The sequence below is a fragment of the Mesoplodon densirostris genome, chromosome 15 (assembly GCF_025265405.1).
Source record: "Mesoplodon densirostris isolate mMesDen1 chromosome 15, mMesDen1 primary haplotype, whole genome shotgun sequence".
Lineage (NCBI taxonomy): Eukaryota > Metazoa > Chordata > Mammalia > Artiodactyla > Ziphiidae > Mesoplodon > Mesoplodon densirostris.
The window spans coordinates 38355377-38371748 of NC_082675.1; the positions used below are offsets into that span (position 1 = coordinate 38355377).

Sequence of the window (16372 nt, forward strand, 5' to 3'; positions counted from 1 at the left end):
ATCTGTATAATTTTGCCATTTTGAAAGTGTTATATTAATGGAATCATACATATGGATCTTTTGAGATTAGCTTTTTACATTCAACAAAATATCCTTGAGATCCATCCAAGTTGCTGTGTGTAACAACAGTTCATTTTCCCAGTCTACAGCTCTTCTTATCAGGGTCTTTCACAGAGCAAGTTTTGATGAAGTCCAATTTATTGAATTTTTTCCCTTATATGGATCATAGTTGTGGTGTAATGTGTAACTCTTCACCAAGCTGCAGGTCCCAAGGACTTTCCCCTATTTTTTCCCTAGAAGTTTTATATCCCTATTTAAATCTATGGTCTGTTTTAAGTTAATATTTGCATAAGATGTGAGACTGAGGTTGAGGTCCATATCTTGGCCTATGAATACCTAATTGCTCTAGCACCACTTGCTAAAAAGACTATCCTTCCTCCACTGAATTGCTTTTGCACCTTGGTCAAAAATCAGCTGGCCATGATTGAGGGATACTGATCCATAGTTTTCTTTGTAGTACTGTCTTTGCTAGACTTTGGTATCTTGGTAATTCTAGCCTCATAAAATTCACTGGGGAATGTTCCCTTCTTTTATATTTTCTAGAAGAGAGAGTGTAGAATTGGTGTTAATTCTTCTTAAAACACTTGGTAGGGACTTCCTTGGAGGTCCAGTGGTTAAGACTTCCCCTTCCAATGCAGGGGGTGCGGGGTTCGATCCCTGGTCAGGGAGCTAAGATCCCACACGTCTTGGGGCCAAAAAATAAAAACATAAAACAGAAGCAATATTGTAACAAATTCAATAAAGACTTTAAAAATGGTCCACATCAAAAAAAAAAAATCTTAAACACTGGGTAGAATTCTCTAGTAAAACCATCTGTCCTGAAGATTAATTTTTGGGGAGCTTTTAAATTATGAATTCACTTTAATAGTTATATAGGGCTATTCAAATAATGTATTTCACATTGTGTGAGTTGTGGCAGTTTGTATTTTTGGAGGAATTAGTCCATTTCACCTAAATATTACACTTACTTATTTGGAACTGTTTATAGTATTTCCTTAAGAATTTTTTTTTTATATCTGTAGAGTCTGTAGGAATATGCTCTGTTTTATTCCTGATACTGATCATTTGTGTCCTTTCTTTCCTTTGACAATCTTGCTAGAGGACTGTCAATTTTGTTGATCTTTCCAAGCAGCTGGGTTTTTATTATCACTGATTTTCTCTATTATTTTTCTGTTTTCAAGTCCACTGATTTCTGCTCTTTATTTTTCCTTCCTTCTCCTTGCTTTGGGTTTATTTTGCTCTTCTTTTTCTAGGTTCCTGAGGTAGGAGCTTAGATAACTGATTTGAGACTTCTCGTCTTTTCTAATGTAAACATTTAGTGTATACATTTCCCTTAGAGCACTATGTTAGCTGCATCCCACAAATTTTGATGTTTTATTTTCATTTTCATTGTTCAAACATTTTTAAGATGAAGATCCATAACTTTGAAAAATAACTTTATGAGATATAATTAACATTCCAACGTATTTTTTCATTCCTCTTGAGACTCTTTGACCTATGGATTATTTAGAACTGTGTTGTTTAGTTTCCACGTGTTTGTAGATTTGCCTGATACTTTTCTGTTATTCATTCTGGTTTGGTCATATTTTGGTCACAGAACACACTCTATGATTTTAATTCTTTGAAATCTGGAGAAGTTTGCTTAGGATGTGGTCTATCTTGGTGTGTGTTTCTTGAGTGCCTGAAAAACGTGTCCTTTGCTGTTGCTGGGTGGAGGGCTCTACAAATGTTGAATAGATCCTATTGGCTGGTGGTGTGCCTGAGTTCTCCTATATGTTTGCTGATCCTCTGTCTAGAGAGTGGTATTTAAAAAGCCTCCAACAGTAATCACAGATTTGTCTACTTCTCCTTTCAGTTTTATCCGCTTTTGCTTCACATATTTTGTAGCTCTTCTGTTTGATGAATACAAATTTAGGAATGTTATGTCTTCTCAGAGGATTGACATTTTTGTCATTCTGCAATGTCCCTCTGCCCCTGGTAATTTTCGTTGTCCTAAAGTCTACTTTACCTGATATCAATATTGCCATTGCTGCCTTCTTTTTGCTAATGCTTACATGATGTATTTTTCCATCTTCTTACTTTTAAATTGGCTATATTGTTACATTTGAAGAGAGTTTCTGGTGGACACCATACAGGTAGGTAATTTTTAAAAATCTACTCTGACAATCTATCTTAATTGATGTTGCATTTAATTTACATTTAATATAATTATTGATATGTTAGAGTTAAGCCTCCCATTTTGTTTTGTCCCATGTTTTCTTTCTTGTCTTTCTGTAGGTTACTTGAACATTTTTTGGAATTCTATTTAATTTACTAGTGTTTTTAAGTGTCTCTTTGTATAATTTTTATCAGTGGCTGCTCTAGGTATTACATTATATTACTAGTGTTGGCATATGACCAGTTTGATTAAAGTATAAAACCTTACCTCCCTTTATACCCATTTATAATTGTCTTAAAATTGTTTTCTATATACATGGAGAACCACATCAGACAATGCTGTAATGTCTGCTTCAACTGTCAACTGTAACATAAAAAAGCTTAAGAGGAGAGTGTAGTGTGTTTACCCATATTCTAGAACCATGTTGAAATTTTAGTACATAAATTTCAGTTCAGTGGTTCTTAATAGTTGAATTTGTCTGTCTCTTTCTGCTACAGTTCCAGATTCAATTTCTGATCTGTTGCTCCTTTCTCACCTTTCAACTATTAAGAACCACTGAACTGAAATTTATGTACTAAAATTTCAACATGGTTCTAGAATAAAACCACACAAAAGAAACTAAAGTATAATCTAATTTCACTTGAACGTGCAGCTCCAAAGTGAGGCTTTCATCATAATTCTTTGGTCCTGTTCTGTATTGCAACCTATAAAGTTCAAATATAATTTTCTCAGAAAACAATCTGAAAGAGGGAAAAAGTCTCAAAAAGGAAAACTTCTGATTAGAAAAGAAAAAGTACCTCTTCATCCAATTCTTTCATTATCTTGTCGAGTTTTATGTTTGAAGTTCTGTAAAAGCAAAAGCAATACAGATTATAGATATATTTACTTTTTATAGCTTGGGGTGAAACACCACATTTCTTACTTTTCCATTTAGCTAAGATTTCTTAACCTTTCTTGTGTGTGCTGTGGATCCCTTTGGCAGTCAGTCTGGTGAAGCCTATGGCATTTTCTCAGAATAATATTTTAAAAGCATAAAATAAAATACATAGGATTAAAAGAAACCAAAATTATACTGAAATACAGTCATAACCTTTTTTTAAAAAGTATGATTCACTAATATATGCATTTTATTAATATATTAAATAAGATCTAGCAGCAGTAATTTTAAAGTAATAATGAGCATAAATGGTATTTAGAGATAAATAACAACTGCATTCTAAGATAATATTTGTGATTTCTATTGGTAATAAAAAATTCACAGCTACTGCTAATAACTGTGGATTATTCACTGTGTTCATAATTAAAGAAAATGCTGAATTTCAGCTAAAGTTTACAGAAAAGATTCACTTTTGTCACCCAAGTTTAAGAACCTCGAATTCCATCCATGGATGCTTTAGGAGAGGTCTATGGATTCTAGATTAAGGATCCCTGAATTCCCTCATGCAATACTTGCTACTAAACAAAGATTAACCATTTAACCTTTAATATAAGAGTAAGTAAATGAAGGGAAAGGTGGCATATATAAAGCAGTAAATGCACCACTTGGCAACTTGGGCAAAAATCTGAGATAAACTGAAAGTGTATTATTATCTCCATCACAATTCATTTTTGGGGCTCTAAACCTATTTCTGAGCTTCAAATCTGTACATGCAACGTTTCACATGGATGTCTTACCAAATAGCTCATTCAGCATGTCCAAAGCTAAATGAATTCCCTCTGCCCGGCGACCCCTCCCACAATACCAATCTGCTTCTCCTCTCCTGTCCCAAAGTAAAGCACTCTGCCTGGGAATCCTCCTTGACTCATCTTCCTCCCTCATTCTCATTTAGGTGAATAAATGTCAAATGCTGCGTAATTAACCAGGGAGTTCTTTTTTAAAAGCAAATTTGATCTTTTGTTTTACTTTTAAGTTTAATAACTTTTAATGTTTTTTCATCACCCTTAGGATAAATCCCAAATTTCTTAGCTTTTCAAAGACAGAGTGTTTTAAGATCTAGTCTCTGTCGACCTTCCCAGTTTCATCTCAGGCCACCCCCCCACCACACACACACCCATTTTCATATGATTATTGGCCACTTTGGCCACTCTTATTTCCTCCTTAAATTGATCCCTACCTCCACCACTACCACTAATTTGTCATTTGCCTTTTAATTTTAACTATAGAAACTGCTCAACATTTATGCAATAATATCTATCCATTTCCTCTCCTTATTTCTATGTTTTATACCTAGAAATTCCTTCCAAATGCTGGGCTCAGTTAATTATTTCCTTAAAGTGCTTTTCTAAAAAAAGCTTATATTAGATGCTTAACTATTTAATCTATAAGGAACTGTAGGTAGTGAGCAGTTTACTTGTTTCCTCTCCCCCACTCACAAAATTGCCAATTTTCTCAATTCCATTTTTTTGAATACTTAATCTGTTATGTTTTTCATTTATCCAATACTATTTACTAACAATATAATAAAGTGTTATTGTTTGTAATTAATAAGTAACTAAGCATTATGCTAGGTTATTTTAAATTATCTTGATCATTTTATATTTTCATAAATATATAGGCTCTTATTAAATTTAGACTCATAGGAAAAAAATTCTGAAAAAAATACTGCTATAGCGAATCATAGTGGAAATTAAAAGTGTCTGCATCAAAAATTTAGTGAGTTTTAATCTTCAAAAACAGCTACATTTTAGAATGCATCTTATTTAATGTAAACGAATTTTCCCTTTCTGTCAGCTAATTAAAATGGGAGAGAAAATCAATAAACCAGGCATTAAGTGGATATTATTCACTGAATGTATATCAATAGCAATCTTTACATCTCTGCCTTACTTCCATCTACTTTCAAGGGTTTACAGAGTGCAAGCTTTAAAATCAGCATTTGCTATACAACTTTTAATGTGAAAAACATAAAGTATATTCTCACCTGCACTTCTGCTCCATTTCATCTTTTAATTGCATTTCATTATGCAACTGTTCTTCCAGCTTATAAATTGTTTTTTGCAAATTTTCCTGCTTTAATTAAAAACAACAAAAACTTATTCTACTAAGAATATTCATAAAGAATTTTAAAATAGCAAGTTTATATTACCATTTTATACCTGTTTATAAGGGAATCATCTGATCCAATCTTACCCTTTTCCTTTCTATCTGAAATTTTTATTATTAATTTAACAGGCATTTATTTGCAACACCTACTAATATGTCAGATGCTGTGGGAGGCATTAGTAATACAAAAATTCAAAAGATTTGGTCCCCGTTCTCATAAAGCTAATAGTTTGATAGTGGGGCACAGGGGAATAGGAGGGTGAAAAGAACCTACAATAACCCAGACATATACACAAAATATTATAATATAATGTGGTAGGTACTAATAAAATTATATATAAGGTGTACTGGAGAAGAGGTCACATCTAATTCTGCCTTGAAGATGGAATGTTTGAGATGAGACCTATAAGAAGAGAGGTATTTACCAAGCAGAGGAAGTGAAAGAAGGAATGCATTTTAACTAAATGAATGAGTCCAAAAGTAGAGAGAAAGAAAATATGATTGGAAAATGGGAAGAAATCAAGTCTAGGCAGAGCAAAGAACATAACAGGGAGAACGAATCACATAAAATCTGAAAGGGCAAGTGGGACTATGATCCTTGTATGCAGAAAAGGAGTTGGGCACTTTAACCTATAAACACTTTAAAAGGGGAAATGACAGAGTATTGGCATTGTAGAAACATCACTTCAGTAATAAGGTGAATAGATTAGAGAGCAGAGAAATTCTAGACAAAACAACCAATTAATAGACAGTTCAGGCAAAAAGAGTATATAGGTCTGATATAAGGCAGAAGCTGTAGAAATGAAGAGGAAATGGATAACTGTGTCAGTCAAAAGGCAGAATTTATAACCCAGCAACTGATTAGAAATAAGAACAGAGTAGCATTACAAAAGATGGGTGACACAAAAAGAACTGCTGGTGAGGGGATGGAGAGAGAAGAAGTGTGAGTTAGGCTTTGGCCTAGGTTGAAGTGTCTGAACGATGTGCAGGAAGAGAAGTCCAGTCAGAGAGAGAGAAAAGATGCGGGTATGGAGTTCAGAGGAGCAAGCTAGACACACATGAGATTAACTACAGAAAATGAGCAGAGAGCCAAGATCAGAACTATCTTGAGACACATTTAGTAATTATGGGGTTGGGGGGAGAGAGAAAGGGAGGAGATCCTGCAAAGAGGACTGAAAATAAAATCCAAAGGTAGAAAGAGAAAAAGAAGGAAATAATGAGAACATGAAAGTTCTTAAAGTTCCAAGGAGAAAGGACTGGTCAGTGTCAAATGCAGCAAAAAAGAAAAATAAGATACGGAATGAAAAATATTCATCATATTTGGCAACTGCAAAGTTGTTCACTAGCACCTCTGCTAGAAGGCTTTCAGGGAAGAGTTGAAAACTAAACTAGTTGATTTTTGTACTTAGTTCTAGGTTAACAGAAATAGTAGGCACACAAGCGTTTTCTTCTTCCCCTGTGATCTTAACCAGAGCAAAAGATAAAAGCCACTGACAGAACCTTATGGCAGTCACCATTGAACAAGATCAGCCCAAAGAAAACAGGATTCCACTGAATTATTTTTTAAGTCCTAATGTAGCTCTAAATTTACAGATAAGTAATACAGTCAGAGTGGGGTTATAGCAGCTCCTTATTGTCACCATCTCCAGGTCAAATGTGCTTTAATTTTGAAGATTTCTGAGCCCCGATTAGCTATAAAATTTGTCAAATAGCTCTACTGGGATGAGAATTTAAAAGAGAAAAATGGCCATAACAGCTAACCAGTACTCGCATAGTTCGTTCCCCTTTTTCTCACTTTCCCTTCCCACCATATGTTCTCTCACATTTAAGAGTAAATATATGAAGGAGAAAGAAGAATTCTGTCAGCTTTTAAAAATGATTGCTGCCTACACCTCATCTCAGTTACAAATATGGAGGCTATAGCACACAGAGAGCTCAAAGAATGCTCTAAGGATGGCCAGATAATTATTTCTGGTATATTTAAGAAAAGTCCTGGCTAACAAAAAAGGACCTTCTCAATGTAAGCAAATAAAAAAATTTTTTAATCATCTGTCTCATGAACATGAGCTTTTCTAACAATAAAAAGAACTTATGTCTCTAATATTCACTTCCTACAGGAATTCACTTTTCAGTGGTCAAATTAGAAGATGCTCACTGTACTGGTTATTCTCCATTTGCCACCTCTCCCTTCCAGCCTTGAAGACCCATCCTCTGACCTTCTTTGCCTTCAAATTTACAGACTGCATTAACTGGGCTCTGTTGTCCTATGATTTTAAGCTTGGTTTCAGCATTCAGGAGACACCACCCGGAAATCAGTTGGGAGAAATGAAATATCTGTTTTCCCCACACTCTTCTTGCCTTACCATGGCTCTGGCAGTGCTCTATGTTCTATGCTCCTCTTTCATGATTCTACGCATTCTCTCTGAGCTGTGGTAACAAGATTTGTCTCTCCTTGTCCCTTCAGACTAAGGGCAATGGCTTCCCACTGCTGTCAATCAATGGCTGCTTTAGCTCCCTTTATTTATTGCTCCCCTTGATCCTACGCATAGCACCATTAATAGTCCCTTCATTAAACTCTCTTCGCTTAATAAATAAACAAAATGTGGTATATGCATATAACAGAATATATTAAGCCTTAAAAAGGAATGAAATTCTGATACATGCTACAACATGCCTGAGCCTTAAGGACATTAAGGAAAATAAGCCAATCACAAAAAGTCAAATACTGTATGATTTCACTTACATGAGGCACCTAGAATAGTCAAATTCATAGAGACAGAAAGTAAGGATAATAGTTAATAGGGGTTGAAGGGAGAGTGGAATGCAGACTTTAATGGGCACAAAATTTTAGTCTGGGATGAAGAAAAAGTTCTGGAGATGATGGTGGTGATGACTGCACAACAACGTGAGGGTGCTTAATGTCACTGAACCGTACACATAAAAATGGTAAAATGGTAAATTTTGTGTTATGTAAATTTTAGCACACACATACACAAAAACTCTCGTATAAATCTTTTGAATGTGCCATCTGTTGCCCTGTCAAGACTCTTACTGATACACTGATTTATCATAAATTCCTAATTCCAAAGATTAAAAAGACCACCTCTGTCAATCTGTGTAGCAATGTATAGTTTACTAACTGCCTCCACATATAATATCCCATTTGATATTCAGGCAAGAAATCAAACAGGAGAGGAAACAGTAGATAAAAAGTGCTATATAAATTTAAGATCACTAACTACATTTTCTGAAGCAATGCATATTTACTTAGTATCATGCATACAAAATACATTATCCACAAAACAACTTTTAAAATAATAACAATAAGAAAATACCTACCAAGCTTTTATCCACATTAGAGCTAGTTCTGTTTTCATTAGGATTTGCTGAAGATAAGTATCTAGGAAGAAAATAGTTTTTAAAAGAAAACAAAAAACTCTTTAATATCTAGTAACAACCAGTAACAAATACTATATGCCTATCTTTTGTACTTGCTCTGCTTTTAAAAATTGAGTGCAGGTTCTTAATTCTTTATTTTAGAAACATAACACAGAAATGATACATATATTAAATAAAACCCCCAGTTAGGTCTGAAGCAGCACTCTGTAATCATATACCTTAATATTCCTGCAGCAAAATATATGAATATTCATACCAAAGAGAATAAATAAAAACCATAAAATAGTCTCAACTTAGTTCAGATTAGGTTTTTCGCCATGAGAGCAGGTTATGGTAGGTTTTGCCACCAAACAAATCACTAAAAAACTTTTAGTTTCTAGAGCTTTTGGATTTAGAATCAGGAATAAGGAATTGTTGACTTCTACAGACATGTGCACAATTCCTCCCCAATGCCCCCAATTATCCTTCAGTCAACAATGATATTGCCGGGGAGTTCCCTGGCAGTCCAGTGGTTAGGATTCAGTGCTTTCACTGCTGTGGCCCAGGTTCAATCACTGGTCAGGGAACTGAGGTACCGTAAGCTGCGTGGCATGGCCAAAAAGAATGATATTGCTTTTCTGGGCAAAAAAGTTAAGAGTTTTTGTGTAAGTGGTTGAAATAACAGAACCAAAGTTCTGAAGATGTCCTGCTAATCTTCTGTGACCTCTAAGCCTTGCAGAGTTTGTTAAATTAAATATAAAGTTAGAATTACATACAAATACAAGATATTAGTGATCTTTAGAGGTCTTCTTTAGACATCTTATCAGATTACTGAACAGATATAAACAGATCATATGAAAATTTTTTCTACACAATCAAATGTTAGGTAAAGGTAAGATACTTCTGCTACTTCCTTTACCATCCTATGACTACCACTATTACTACATCTATATCACCACTACAGTTACCACCTTGGTTAACCAGTAGAGCTCCCTCAAAAATAGATCAAATAGCTACAGTATACTTCGCAGCTGTTATGGGTCAGTTGTTAACACACTAGAAATAATTAATTCATAGTGAAAAACAGAAGATAATCAAGTGTCCTTTAAGTATCATTAAACATATATAGCAGTGCTCTAAAAGAAACAGCAGGAAAATATGTCATTTCCCATGTTTCTCTTGGAAAATTATTCAGATCAACCACAGAATCAAATATTCAGGAGACAATAACAAGGGCTATGTAGCAGGTTTGTAGAGAAAAGGTCCCATATAACAAATGACAACTTCTAGATATAGTGCAATTTAATTCCATTGACTATAAAGTGCCTCAGAAATTCAGTGTGAGATTCTGCATTATGTGATATAAATAAAAGCATACAGCAACACCAGTAGAATCTGAATTAGATAGATCAGACTACTTGATCTCTAATTTATCTTCTAAATATAATATGCTATATAAGTAAAGTTGATGTTTAGCCTTCTGCAAAGTTAGTAACATAAAGTTCTCTGAATACAGCCCTGAAAATGTAATGATACCAATGTACACATCCATTCATTCTTCCACTTCTTATGTTTTTTTTTCCTTTCAAGGTTCTTTTTCTTATTATATTGTTGCTTTTATATAGAATCTGGTCATTTAGGTAAACTTTTTATGAAAGAGGTGTTAGATTATTAGGAATATAGCTAAAAGTTTAAGGCTGTTTTTAAAATGTTTATAATTCAGCTATACGTCAACAGTAATGATCTCTGTCCTTGTATGTTTGGATTTCAGAAGTAAGAATTTCAGAAGTCTTTAATTTCATGCAATTCAAAATTATACTTACATATTACAGTAAGGCTAATTAATATCTTGCTGATTCTTTCTTTATTAAGAGCAAACATACCTCCAACCAAACATGTAAGAAACAATTACTAAACACTATATTACTCAATAAGGTGGTGATATTTAAGAACAGACTACAATTTGTACTTTTAAGAAATTCAGAAATTAGTTTGGGATATGAAACATATGAATACAAGGAAAACTCACGGAACATAATCTAGTGTATGACAATGTATCAATAGTACAAAGAATATATATATATATATATATATTATGCTTATTTAATTCAAGATTACCTTTGTGCAGAGAAAGTAATTACTTTTGTGCAGAAAAAGTAATTAACTGCTGAATTCTATTACAGAAAATCCAAAAACACTGGGGGGTGTTTATGTCAACATCTTGAGTGTTTCAGAAACCAAGCCAGAGAATAATTGATAAAAATATAAAATTTAGGGGCCTCCCTGGTGGCGCAAGTGGTTAAGAGTCCGCCTGCCGATGCAGGGGATACGGGTTCGTGCCCCGGTCTGGGAGGATCCCATATGCCGCGGAGCGGCTGGGCCCGTGAGCCATGGCCGCTGGGCCTGCGCATCCGGAGCCTGTGCTCCGCAACGGGAGAGGCCACAACAGTGAGAGGCCCACATACCGCAAAAAGAAAAAAAAAATAAAATAAATAAATAAATAAATAAATAAAATAAAATTTAGGGACTTCCCTAGTGGTCCAGTGGGTAAGACTCCATGCTCCAAATGCAGGGGGCCGGGGTTTGATCCCTGGTCAGGGAACTAGATCCCACATGCATGTCGCAACTAAGAATTCGCATGCCGCAACTAAGAAGCCTGCATGCCACAATGAAGATTCTGCATGCTGCAACTAAGACCCAGTGCAGCCAAAATAAAAAAATTTTCAAAAATTAAAAAAATATATATATAATTTTTTTAAAAAGAAGAAAAAAAAAAGAAAGGATGCTGCAGCAAACACACCACTTTGAAGGTTCTCTGTGTATTTCAATATAAAATAGCTCCGGGGCTTCCCTGGTGGCACAATGGTTGAGAGTCCACCTGCCGATGCAGGGGACATGGGTTCGTGCCCCGGTCCGGGAAGATCCCACATGCTGCGGAGCGGCTGGGCCCATAAGCCATGGCCGCTGAGCCTGCGCGTCCGGAGCCTGTGCTCCGCAATGGGAGAGGCCACAACAGTGAGAGGCCCGCGTACCACACACACACACACACACACACAAAAAGCTCCAATATAATACTCATGGAGTATTAGGGAGGGAAGAAGGATTAAAATATTGCTCTTTTCTTGGGGTCAAAACTCAAGTACTACCTACTTGGTGATACAATAAAAGTATTCTAACATCTAAAGAACAAAATTATTGTCTTACAGCTGGATTATTGGAGAAATTTCATAAAGCAAGACTAAATTGAATTCCTATTTTCTAAACTTGAACTGAATCACCCTCATAAAAAGTTTTGACTAAAATGACAAGATGCTTCACTTTAAAAGGTTAGCTATAATAACCTCAAATTTAATTATTACTCCAAGCAATTCAAATATCTAATACCATTCTAATGGAGTATAATTTGATTAGAGATACATATTTTAAAATAAATTTATCAAGCAGATTTAACACACCCAGTTAATGGTGCATATAGTTCACTTTTATATACTGGTATGGTACTTTGTTTAGAGTTCTGTCGTGTAGTACTTGCCAACCTACATTGTACAACTTATCCATTTCCTTACTACGATATGAGCATCTCAAGAGAAGATAATTATATCTTATTAATCCTTCTCCCTGCACCTTGGTGCTTAGTATATACCTGACAAAGAGGAGGTTGTCAAACATGTCTGTTGAATGAACGAATGAATGCCCAGCATATGAAAATAATGTTAAATGTTTAACTTGTATCTGAAGTCCATTAGAAAAGATTAACTAATATTAGCTCATACTAATGATAAAAATAACTAACAATGAGTGCTTACTCCATGCAAAGCATTGTTCTAAGTGTTTTACTGTGTTTTGACTTACTTAACCCTTATAACAACCCTGAGACACATATTGTTATTATTATCCCCATCATCCCTATTTTTGAGGAAATGGAGGCATAAAAAAGATGAAAGTTATTTGCCCAAGGTCACAAGGTCTTACATGATGTAAAACATAATTCATTTAGTAGTTTTAGGGAAGAATCACTTAATTTTTGAAGAAATGAAAATTATAGGCCTTTCGTAACATCAATATAGTGATGATAATGCTAGAAAACTATACGTTGTTCCAAAATGTATTATAAAACCAGAACTCTTTGGATAACACAATTAACCAAAATATCAGTATTAAGAGAATCTCTTGACCTATTAATTGTTGTAACTTGAAGATATATAGGGTATCATTCAGCAAAGAATTTCTGAAAAACAATATCCTGAGCATGGATGAGTCTGAAAGATATTAAATATGAAATTGGAAATATAATGCATTGTTGAAAAGTGGCATATTAATATATCTCTTTATATACCATTAAATCTACTTTATTTTTATTTTATTTTATTTTTTTTTTTGCAGTACACGGGCCTCTCACTGTTGTGACCTCTCATGTTGTGGAGCACAGGCTCCGGACGCGCAGGCTCAGCGGCCATGGCTTACAGGCCCAGCCACTCAGTGGCATGTGGGATCTTCCCGGACCGGGGCACGAACCCGTGTCCCCTGCATCGGCAGGTGGACTCTCAACCACTGTGCCACCAGGGAAGCCCAAATCTACTTTAAATGTTCTTAAAGTGATTTTTAGATATCCCTAAGAAAATAACATGACTACAACAAAGTCAGTACCTACCCCAAATATCAATGTGTAGCATACTTACCTACGATTGCTATAATATGTAAATCCTACAAAGGGTAGTTGATTGCCAACAAAAGCTTTAGGTATAGGGAATGTTTCTTCATCTCCTTTATCTTCTTCCAAGTCATCAAAGTTACTTGTGTCAATGTCACTACTTAAATCAGGTACAACTGGTGCTACAGCTAAAAACAGAAACAAAATTGAAGCAATGATTCTGTACCAACTACTAATGACTTCCTACATACAAATAACTTGTGAACCACAAATTCCAAATGGGTTGAACCCTATTACAGTAAGCTTTATTAGGATTATTAATCAACAGATACTGATCATTAATTATGTAATTCATGAACCAATTATCTTCAGTCACCTATAATTATCATCTATACCTCCAGTTTAATTTGAATATTACAAGTCAAGTATTATTAAGGTTTGTTTTAAAATACATTGTAGTATAAGATGTGCAAAAGCAGTTAGGACTACAGAAAAGACTTTCCAGAAACTATAGCATGACAAATCGTACTCAAAGATGATTAGTTTCAAATGCAGTATTTTGCTCGTTAATCTGTTCTACAGCAAACTAGAAATCAAAGTTACTTCTTAGTGGTCCTGGGTATAATAACTTGTTACTGAAATATGTTTAATCATCTAGAATCTAGATGATCAGTATTCCCCTCCCCCCGACTCAATATCTCTATAAAAGCAAAGTATTTTTTTTAATTGAAGTTGATTTACAATACTGTGTTTCAGGTGTATAGCTAAGTGATTCAGTTATATGTATGTGTATACACATATATATGTATATAGACGTGTATTTTTGTTTTTTTCTGATTCCTTTCCATTATAGGTTATTATAAAATACTGAATTGGAGCAAAGTATTTTGAATTATATTTTCAGACTAGTTACCTTCCCTGAATTAAGTGATTAAGGGGAAACTCAGTGAACTATTTATGAAATGGCTATTGGGAAAAAAGAGCAGGGATATAAAACCTTAACACAGAATCTTCAAGAGTTTTCAACTTGATGGGGAGCAAGACCCACACATACTTAATAACATAAAGCTGTATGTGGCAATGCAAATCTTCATGACACAGAAGAAAATACTATATGAAACTAGTACTACTAGTATCTTCTTTTGGAGCTTAAACATGCTAAAGAAAGTACACCTAAAAATAATTTTCAGGAAAAAAGTCTTTTAAAGATACAGGAGTATAATAAAACATCACTGAAATTTTATCATCAAAATATTCAATAATTATTTTTGATACAATCATCTCGTGTTCCTTTAGAGAAAAAGATAAAGAAGAGTAAACAAACAAAAACTAACTGACCTGATTTTACAATCTTAATTTCTTATATAAAGGAATCATGGTTCTATTGAATCGTCTGGGTATTCCAGGCAAGAAATAACTATTGTTGTGCATCTCAGATACAGTGAACTATCAGATAAATTTGGGAATGAAACAACACACTTAACCAAAAGAAGCTGTAGTACTAACAGTGAATGAGAAAAGAGCTTTTCCACCATTTTCTTTCCTTAATGGCCAAGAAAACTGCCCAACTAGATGATTCTAGCTTCCTGATCTTAATTGACTAATTTGTAAAATGAGGGGAAAAAAAGGTTGTCGCTCCTTGTGAAGTACATGGTCTTGGCACAAATTTTACCTTAAAACAGTGGTTCTCAATCAGGGACAGTTTTGGCCCCTCGGGGATATTCAGCAATGTCTGAATATGTCAGAAATGTCTGGGTACATTTTTTTGTTGTCATAACTGAGGGAGGGATGCTACTGACATCTGGTGGGTAGAGACCAGGGATACTGCTAAACATCCTACAATGTTCAGGACAACAGATACAAGAAAGACTTCTCTGGTCTAGTGTTGAGGCTGAGAAATCCTGCTTTAAAATTATCATATAAGATAGATTTTAAAAGGAAGCAGGGCAAGTTTTGGTGCATTTTCTCTTGCTGTTTCAGATGGACCTAGTCTGTTTATAGATGACATAGCATCTTAGAGTAGTTTTTAAATGAGACAAGTATGGGATACAAGTATGGGAAATCCTGGGAGAATTATAAAAGTAATTATTTCTGCTTCTAAATTAAAATGTTTAGGCTTTACATAATATCATATAATCATGCCAGAACTAATAAATAAAGAAGGATAAATTTAGCTTTACTGAATTACCATCAATATATAGAGTGTTCCATTTATAAAAAATTTACCTTTCAATAAATAACTGGTAATATAGGAATCATGTTCCATAAAAAAGAATCCAACTGATGTCACCAAAAATGGCAGAAGAGGGAGCTCTAAGAAGCTGCCCTTCCATTGAAGTAACTAACCATTAAGCTCACAAAACTATCAGGAACAACATTTTTAGAACTCTGAAATCTAAGAAAAAACTTACAACAAGCAAGGAAACGTTCAATGAAGAAAGAGGATGCTAAATTGTGGCATTTAAGGAGATGTTCGTCACTGGCTGACTGCTGAGATAATGGAAAGGGGACTTAAATGAACACACACAAGGAATACAGACTTCATAAGAATAGTTCCAAAAAGTCACTAAACAAACAGATGACTGGAGCCCACAACAAGCTGTTGCTTGCAAACTCGACAAGGAGGGAATTCTGATTTCCAGAGTTACAACATTAGTGTGTTCAATATGTCCAGTTCACAACAAAAAATTACAAAGCATGTAAAAAAAAAAAAAAAACAGGAAAAGTATGGCCCACTTACAGGGAATAAAGAAAACAACAGAAAACCTCACTGGGGAAACCCAGACATTGGTTTTACAAAACAAAGACTTTAAATGTCTTAAACGTGCTCAAACAGCTAAAGGAAACCAGAAGTATGATACCTTAACAAACAGAATATATTAATAAAAAGACAGAAAAAAGAACCAAATGTAAATTCTGGCACTGAAACGTACAAAAGCTGAAACTAAAAATGCGCTAGAGAGGTTCAACAAAAGATTTGAGCAGGCAGAAGAACCGGCGAATTCAAAGATAGGACAACTGAAATTATCAAGTATGATGAACAGAAAGAAGAAGTGAATGGAACCTAAAGGGCTTCTGGGAC

General features: G+C 34.6%; 1 protein-coding gene across 2 annotated transcripts in view; it reads right to left on the minus strand.

Moving 5' to 3' along the window:
• The window catches only part of ROCK1 (Rho associated coiled-coil containing protein kinase 1), a 149444-nt gene that overhangs the window by 49370 nt on the left and 83702 nt on the right, over positions 1 to 16372 (minus strand). For both annotated transcript variants that reach the window (XM_060118233.1, XM_060118234.1), the window contains 4 exons: positions 13319 to 13478; positions 8601 to 8661; positions 5140 to 5228; positions 3016 to 3064 (listed from right to left, as the gene is read on the minus strand). In XM_060118233.1, the coding sequence (XP_059974216.1) occupies positions 3016 to 3064; positions 5140 to 5228; positions 8601 to 8661; positions 13319 to 13478 (359 nt within the window). The remainder of the gene's footprint in view (positions 1 to 3015; positions 3065 to 5139; positions 5229 to 8600; positions 8662 to 13318; positions 13479 to 16372) is intronic.